Raw genomic sequence first — 8,436 nt, 5'->3', positions numbered from 1 at the left:
AAGGAGTCGGAGTTTGAAACAGGTTGTTTCAACGCCTACATCAGCTTAGTGGAGTGTCGCCCTCGAGAACAACTCCCTATCACCCCCAGGGAAACGGTCAAGTGGAGAGGTTTAATCGGACTTTGCTAGCGATGTTACGTGCTCTCCCAGAATCCCAGAAGACAGATTGGAAGGCATCTCTTAACAAGGTGGTTCATGCGTACAACTGCACCCGACATGAGAGCACCGGTTACTCTCCCCACTTCCTGTTGTATGGACATCACCCCCGACTGCCAGTGGACCTTATGTTTGGGATTGAAGACAAGGAGCATGAGGCTCAATCATATCCTGAGTATGTCAAGAGATGGAAAAGGGGCATGCAGGAGGCCTACAGGATTGCAAGTCAGCAGGCCAGGAAAACAAGTGCAAAAGGGAAGAAACAGTACGACAGAAAGGTGCACGGTCTCAGTCTGTCCAGAGGTGACCGGGTCCTTGTTAGAAATATGACGGACCGAGGAGGACCGGGCAAGTTGCGTTCCCACTGGGAGGACAAAATCCACATCGTTGTGAAGCAAAAGGGGAAAGATATCCCCGTGTATGAGGTACGCCCAGAGTGCCAAGAGGGAAGATCACGAGTGTTGCATAGAAATATGTTACTCCCATGCGAGGGACTGCCCCTAGAGGTCCCAGTTCCCAAACAGAGTAGAAGGAGAACACCTCAAGAGGAGGAGGGGAGAGGTAGTGAGAAAGAAGAAGCTGTGCCCAGCAGAGTAGAAGAAGATGAAGAGCCTGAACCTGAGAGCCAGTCAGGAGGCTCAGACAGCGATAGTGACAGCGAGAAAGAAGAATCTGCACTAAGTGGAGTTGAAGTTGAGTCTGAGGACCAGCCCTGTGTGTCCCAGGGTGGTGAGGATGTTCCAGACTCAGCAGAAGCAGAAGAGAACAGACCAAGACGAAATAGGAGACCACCACGGACTCTCACGTATGATGTAGGTGGACAACCTGGCTACTTGAGAGTGCCAACAGTGAACACAGTAAATGCAGCAGAGTGGAACGTAGGGACACCATGGCCACTGAACATGTGGAATGCGGGAGCAGGGCATCCTGGGCAATTATATCAGTCGTGCCCTCACTGCAGACAGTTGATACCGATAATTCGCATGTACGCGCCCAGCTAAGGGGATGGAGTACCTGCTGTTTGGGTGGATGGTGAACTGCTATGGATTACTATTCCTGTGGAGTACCTGCTATTTGTGTGGACTGTGAACTGCTATGGATTACTATTCCAGTGGATTACCTGTTTCCGTGGATTACCCGTTGTTCTTGCGGACAATGAACTGTTCGGAATAAGAATTACTGTTCGTGTTGTGGATTATCTGCTGTACCTGTGCCGCTGCACCTGTGGATTACCCGCTGAAGGAGAAGAGTCTCACGGGACAATTATATTATGAACAGTGAATGCATAATATTGTGGAACATGTGTAATAGAGACATAGTGTGAATGAGGTAGAACTTGAGAAAGATAGAGAGAACATCTGTCGTCAGGTCATGTGAAACTTCTTGGGCAATCAACATGTGTGGAGGTTATTATACCGTGGATTGTTGATGTGTCTGTTGATGAAGAACTTCTATAGTAAACCTATTTCCTTCAGAAAAAGTGTAGGGAGTATGAAATGTTCTCTAGTGGATTAAGAGGTGACATTCTGAAGATTACACTATAATGCATCAGAAAGCTGTGATTTCTTTGTGTATTAGTAAGTGGACGAGTTGTTCAGCCATGTTGTTAAGTAATATAGATGCTAGTATGCGTTTATCTCTTCTGTATGGAAGTAGAATATTATCTTATATCAGTTTGCTACAGTAGAAGTCAGTGCCTTCGCGATGTTTGAAATGTACGTGCAAGTTACGTAGTGAAAAATGCAGTCTTGCTGTAGTTAAGTTTAATTCAATAGTCAAAGCGGTTCTTAAGGCAGTTCTAACACTTTACTTTGTTGTACAAGTTAAAAATATTTTATTCGAATTCACATAGATGTAGCTATAGAGAAGTTCCAAGTTAACAGTTCTGTATTTATTGTCAAATGTCGGGACGACATCTCAGCCAGAGGGGGCGTGTGTTGCCATGTAGAAACACCCCCTTTAGGATAATGGTTTGATCCGATGTACGCATGCGTACTGCGCAGTTGGTTTGAGAGAACAAAGAATACACTCAGTCGTCTCTATGCTCTGGCTTCGCTGGTCGTAATTGCGTTGTCATCTGGAATAGGAACTGTGATCTGGAACGAGGATTGGTAGGGTAACATATGCACCACTATTGATGACAGAATGGCAGAAAGTTCTGCCCATCAGAAGCAACAAAATTCTGTCAAAAAACAATTGGTGGATGCTGGAAAAATAAGTTTTGTAAAAGTACTGACCAGCCTGTGCCACACACAACACATCTGCTATTTCTTCTAGATGGGACTGACTCTCAAACAGTTCACAGGGACGCACATAGAACTTTGCTTCTGAGCTCTCCGCCTGGAAAATAAGAAAGAAAGCAATGTAAGAAATTTAGTGCCGTAACAGTCTTTTTTCTCAATCATATATGTCAAAGTCAGTCGTCTACTAGTACTAGTAAGTTTAGAGCCAAAAGCTCTAGCTGAAAACAATCCTTTAAATTTGTGTTGGAGCAAAGTTTTAACTCTGTACATATGACGTTTGAATTTGTCCGTTTTGTGTTAAAAACATGATTTACCAGCCCCATGAGAATGAGCAGCTCCCTCAGCACCAGTCGGAGACGGCTGGCAGCGTCGCTGCGTTCAAACTCCAAAGCCAGTCCTGCCTGGGACGTTAGGGCACTCTCTAGCTCTGACCCTCCTAACTTGGACCTGGGAAATAACGTTAACGTTACATGTAAGTACATGAACATACATGTACTGGTGGATATTCTACATGTTGTTGTCAAGGAGCCAGCTAGTCAGTTATAGCACACTAGGCTGGATATGCAATGTACAGAGCTGATGTACAGCAATGGCCATAGCCTCATAACCTTTGTGTGTGTGTGTGTGTGTGTGTGTGTGTGTGTGTGTGTGTGTGTGTGTGTGTGTGTCTGTGCCCGCGCATGTCTGTGTGTGTGTGTGCACGCGCACACAGACACGTGTGTGTGTTAGTTCGTGAGTGAGGAACAGAGGTTGCTCCTGAGGCTTTTGTTGCGGCCACAATGGAGAACAAAAATATATGTGGCACCGTAGAGGTTCAAGAAGAATATTTGCAGTACAATAATAGTGAACTAGGTGGCGCTTCTACAGTGTCAGATTTACAAAATATTGATGCTGTATCAAAAACAAATATAAGACATCAGTCAAAGTAGCTGAGATAATGCCTTCGTTACCTGATTGCTTGCTCTTTTCTTGCATCCTGCTCCAACGCGTGGAAGTCCACGGACAAAAGCGCAACGATTGAATTTACGGGTTCGTGCGAAGACAGGAGCTTCAGGATAGTTTTTCGGTTCTGCGCCCAGCGCTCACTGCCGTCCATTGCCGCGCACAGCGACATCCTAACCAGGCAAGGCAGAAGGCAGCGGACTTCTTCTTCCGAAAGAGTCGCCATCAGATCGACGTCGACGCCGTACACGGCCTGGAAGGACCTCGGTGTCACTGCCATCGGTACAAGTCGTCTGGGCGTCGCCATTTTGTTTTCTTCTCAGGGAAGACCACATAGGGACTAATTTATATCTGCATAATCATAAGGAATCACAGTTACTAGCTGAATGAAAAGTTACTCTCAACCAAATAAAAGAACTCAATACTCTTTTTACTGTAAAAAGAATGACAATGTTAATTATTTGAGTAGATTTATCATTAATCTTTCTAAATTCTTTCTAATACATGATAAGGTAACGACGTATGTGGACTTGTGAAGTTTCCATCATGGCGTCCGCTAGGGGAAATGGTGAGGGAGAAAATCTTTTAGTTTTCCTCCCAAATTAAATAGTGAATGCAAATAATATCTTATTAATGTAACATGTTATATATTGGTTTTAGGACATTGGTTAACAGTGTTGACATTAATATATCCTTTGTAATTAAAGGCACTGAAAGTCTGAAACCGTGAAAGGGTGGGGAGGGGGGCAAGGTAAATTTGTTGGAAAATACTAACTAGATAATGCATGTGTCGTTTATTGTCAACAGAATCATCGGAGCAGGCCAAGCTGAGGTTCCAGGTTGAGCTGGAGTTTGTTCAGTGCCTGGCCAATCCCAACTACCTGAACTGTATGTCATTGAAAATTGTTATTGAATTCTACAGTTCTTTAGGATTTCAGTTTCAGTTTTACATACGAGAATTATTGTTAGGATAAAAGGATGATGATATATTTTGCCATTTTATAGTGTTGAAGTATTGGTATATCTGTTAAACAGTGCCATTTTATACGTACTGCATAATGTTGAACCTTGATGTTGAACTGTGAACTATATATACATGTTACATAGGTCACAGCCAGCTGTCTTCTCTTTATGATACAGGATACAAAGGGCATATCATATCATTGCAGTGACAACATGTGGAACACTAAAAAAAATAAGTACAAACAAACATGTAACACTATTTTTTTCTTGGCTGCAGTTCTTGCCCAGAGGGGTTATTTCAAAGACCAGACATTCATCAACTATCTGAAGTACCTTCTGTACTGGAAGCAGCCTGAATATGCCAAGTACCTCAAGTAAGTATTAAGGAAATAGAGTCTCAAATGTTGAGGTTCTGAGTCCCAAAGGCAATCCTATTATGGGAAAAGCATTTAACTCCATTTGGATGTGACATTAAGTGTAGGTCCTGTGTTCCCACACTTACATTACCCTCAGGTAATAGTGTGCGTAGTCCATAGGAACTTTCCTGACATGTGACGGAAAATCTTTTCAACCAATTCATCAACCTTTAAGCTTTATGGACAAAATTGACAAAAATCTTGGGTAAGAATATAAGAAACAAAGGACCACCAACAACCACTCTCAATCCCATAATTTTCCTCTCAAAATGTGGGAAATTGCATTTTTAAGGGCTTGGAAATCCAAAATTTGTCCCCAGACCTATATATTGTGAGCACTCTTCTCCCCCAGGTCTGATCATGAATCTGGGCTAACAGGAAAACATTGAGCTGGCTAGAGCCCTGTTTACCTGTTACACAAACAAATAAACAAATATTTTGCTATTTTCTCCTCAGATATCCACAGTGTTTACACATGGTGGAACTGCTACAGTACGAGGCCTTTAGGAAGGAGCTAGTGAACTCCCAGTGTACAAAGTTCATCGATGACCAGCAGGTTCTCCACTGGCAACATTACACCAGGAAGAGGATGAGACTACAGCAGGCAGCAGCATCACTGGGACAACAGGTGGCACAGCAGTCAGATCAACAGGGACCTACTTCATAGCTAGGGGTGGACTGGGGTTCAACAGGGACCTACACCATAACTACGGGTTGACTGAGGTTCAACAGGGACCTATGTGTAACTAGGGATGGACTGAGGTTCAACAGGGACCTACATTATAACTAGAAGTGGACTGGGGTTCAACAGGGACCTACATCATAACTAGGGGTGGACTCGGGTTCAACAGGGACCTACATTGTAACTAGAGGTGGACTGAGGTTCAACAGGGACCTACATCACAACTAGGGGTGGACTGGAGTTCAACAGGGAAATACATCATAGCATGCAAGGGGTGGACTGGGGTTCAACAAAGCCCTAGGGACCCTCTTCATAACAAAGGGTAGACTGAGGTTCAACAGGGACCTACATCACAACTAGGGATGGACTGAGGTTCAACAGGGACCTACATCATAACTAGGGGTGGACTGGAGTTCAACAGGGAAATACATCATAACTAGGGGTGAACTGAGGTACTTGACTAGAAGATCTTTTTGGGCAGTTAAAAAAAACAGTGGACCAGTATCTGACTGTGAAGTACATGCCCAACATACAACATTGTTTAAAGGTATTTTACATGTTGTCATTGAAGGTACTGGCTGGTAGAGAAGTGTCAAACTGGAAGCTACATGTACAGAATATATTTTAACATACTTGACAAGTATCTTTTTTTTTCAGTAGGAAAATGCATCTCATATGTACTGAATCCACAGGAAAGTCCTGGTGTATATATATCCAAATACATGATTTTGATTTGTATGAGCATTTCATAGAAGCTGTAACCCTAATTTCTGTGAAATTCAGTCTTGTTTGCACACGTTGTACAGTACAATGTCAATGTATATTGTCAAGTCATGATTTAATAAAACCTCCTTGTACATACACTAACTTGAGGGCTCTCATTCTTTTCCAATGTGAATTTGATGTCAGGATACAAAGAGTTGAGATGTTCTTTGAATTCCTGTGCATGGGCTTCCTAGTTGATTCAAAACACTGTAATGTATTGTATTTCATGTTGACTCAAATTATCATTTTGTAATGGGTGAAAAGACGTCTAACCTTAAAAGCATGTTCCGTCTACAAGTCCAACCTGTGAAAGATAAAAACAACTGAGTCACTGTTACACAGATCTATAAAGTTGCTTCCTTTGCCAAGCTTCCTGTAGTTTTCTGGCAGGAACTTGGTGTAAACAGCTTTTATTTAAAAGATAGAAGCATGTAAAAGAAAAACCATTTCTTATAATATAAAGAATGCGTTATGAAATGTTAGTGAAACTTTGGATCCATTGATAAATACGCTGCTTAAATAATGGACCGACATGTTCTTATTCGCCATCTGTAACCCCACAGAAAATAGAAAAGCAGCATATCCGCTAGGTTTCGTGAAGGTAATTAGGTGGTAACAACATCCCGTTTTCTTGGTAGAATTTCCTGGCTCCTTGGAACGCCAAGTCATTGATCGCAGATGTTGCTGCAGCTTTGCCGACCATCGGGACCAAAACGTTTTAACCTTGTCATCGTCTCGCTTTAAGTTGTTCCTGTATTTCTTTGGGCTTTTCATCAATTCAATTTAGGGCGTCAATGTAGTAAGACGCATAATGAACTGCTAAATTCATGTACGTATCAGCCGTTTTTTCTACGGTCGCTCAAGATGGCATCAAATGACCCCAACAATCAACTGGCTGTGTTACGGTTAAATACCGCTAGATAGCGTTTCATGGCGCACTTGCAGATGGGAAGTTTGACCCATGATGTCAACATTTACATCTTTAGAAACAGGACATCAAGCGTAACCTCGTATCCGGGGTTCCCAGATAAATATCAAGGTCTCCAGGTGGTGTCGGTTGATCGTCGCCCACGCGGTCACGATATCTCAGGCACTTCTCAGAATCAGACTTCAGATGTTAACAGCAAACACTGAGTGTGACAAAGCAAATGTCTTCATACACACCACTCTAATGGCACTTTGCTACTCATTTTTCCTCTTTCTTGCATCATGAATTTTTTTACATGTCCAAGGATAGAGCAAGGGGGTTAGAGGTAGAACTGAACCAAAACATGTGTAACTTCAGAATCATTTTCAACTCGCCACCGACGCACCATGTCATGATTTGTCATTCGATTTTCAACATGCACGTACGTACAATGCATGAATGCAATTGCATGCTAGTCAGAAAACAAATTTTTTCCTTATCAACAATCATCTACCCTCGTCCTATGATCCCCTAGGTCTGGTTTTCCAAAATGTATCATATCGACGGGCAATCAAGTTAAACAGTAGAAAAATTTAATTTAATGTACATTTAAGAAATAAAAACAATACTTTGGTTGACAAGTGCAACGACGTCAGTAGTCAAGTATTTGAATCTCCAGATGGAAAAGTCGGAGAGAACAGCACTGTAACGTGCAGCTGTGTGACAACAAACACTGGGGGACGTCCGGCTTCCGTTCGACCCTGTGTTACTCGCGTGTGACTTGTGACAATGAAACGTGGAACCCGAATTTGACTTTGGCCACAGTTGTGACCGCCCCCCCCCCCCGCGCGAAACACATTTTCTTTCTTTCTTTCTTTCTTTCTTTCTTTCTTTCTTTCTTTCTTTCTTTCTTTCTTTCTTTCTTTCTTTCTTTCTTTCTTTCTTTCACGCCTTTATTCAGGTTCAGAAGCACTCTCACAACACACACGCATCATCCTCAACACATTGTTTGTTCTGTCAAGGAGGTTACAAGCAGATGTAGATTATAGGCCTGTAACCATAGCCTTACCAGGCTCCACTCCACAGATATGCCAGGGGAGTTGAACCAGAGGGAGTACTTTTGCCTTAGCGGACCAACTCCCCTGGCATTATCTGTCTAAATGGGCAATTTCTACTTTTTCCGGCCGCTTCCCGAAGCCTGGTAGAGGCTACTATAACCTCCTTGGTTCTGTTGTTCTATTTGCCAATGTCTACACTTTCCAGGGGCTGCCGATGCCTGATAGAGGCTGCTACTATAGTATAACCTCCTTGGTTCTGTTGTTCTACTTGCCAATTCTACCCTTTCCTGCCGCTTCCGATGCC

General features: G+C 42.9%; 2 protein-coding genes across 2 annotated transcripts in view; one reads left to right on the top strand and one right to left on the bottom strand.

Moving 5' to 3' along the window:
• LOC109462769 (integrator complex subunit 2-like) overlaps positions 1-3,682 on the bottom strand; it is a 20,440-nt gene extending 16,758 nt beyond the window's left edge. The window contains exons 1-3 of the mRNA XM_019759365.1: positions 3,350-3,682; positions 2,714-2,846; positions 2,394-2,496 (exon numbers count right to left, since the gene is read on the bottom strand). Of these exons, the coding sequence (XP_019614924.1) occupies positions 2,394-2,496; positions 2,714-2,846; positions 3,350-3,648 (535 nt within the window). The 5' untranslated portion in view covers positions 3,649-3,682. The remainder of the gene's footprint in view (positions 1-2,393; positions 2,497-2,713; positions 2,847-3,349) is intronic.
• Positions 3,683-3,827: 145 nt separating this feature from the next.
• On the top strand, positions 3,828-6,213 carry LOC109463195 (mediator of RNA polymerase II transcription subunit 31-like). The gene is made up of 4 exons (XM_019759913.1): positions 3,828-3,909; positions 4,149-4,229; positions 4,582-4,678; positions 5,177-6,213. Exons 1-4 carry the CDS (start codon positions 3,864-3,866, stop codon positions 5,385-5,387), a joined length of 435 nt encoding a protein of 144 aa, XP_019615472.1. The 5' UTR covers positions 3,828-3,863; the 3' UTR covers positions 5,388-6,213.
• The last annotated feature ends 2,223 nt before the right edge of the window (positions 6,214-8,436 follow it).

This window comes from Branchiostoma belcheri, unplaced genomic scaffold (genome assembly GCF_001625305.1).
Source record: "Branchiostoma belcheri isolate BF01 breed outbred unplaced genomic scaffold, Haploidv18h27 scaffold1, whole genome shotgun sequence".
Classification (NCBI taxonomy): domain Eukaryota; kingdom Metazoa; phylum Chordata; class Leptocardii; order Amphioxiformes; family Branchiostomatidae; genus Branchiostoma; species Branchiostoma belcheri.
This window is presented reverse-complemented; position numbering and strand designations above follow the sequence as displayed.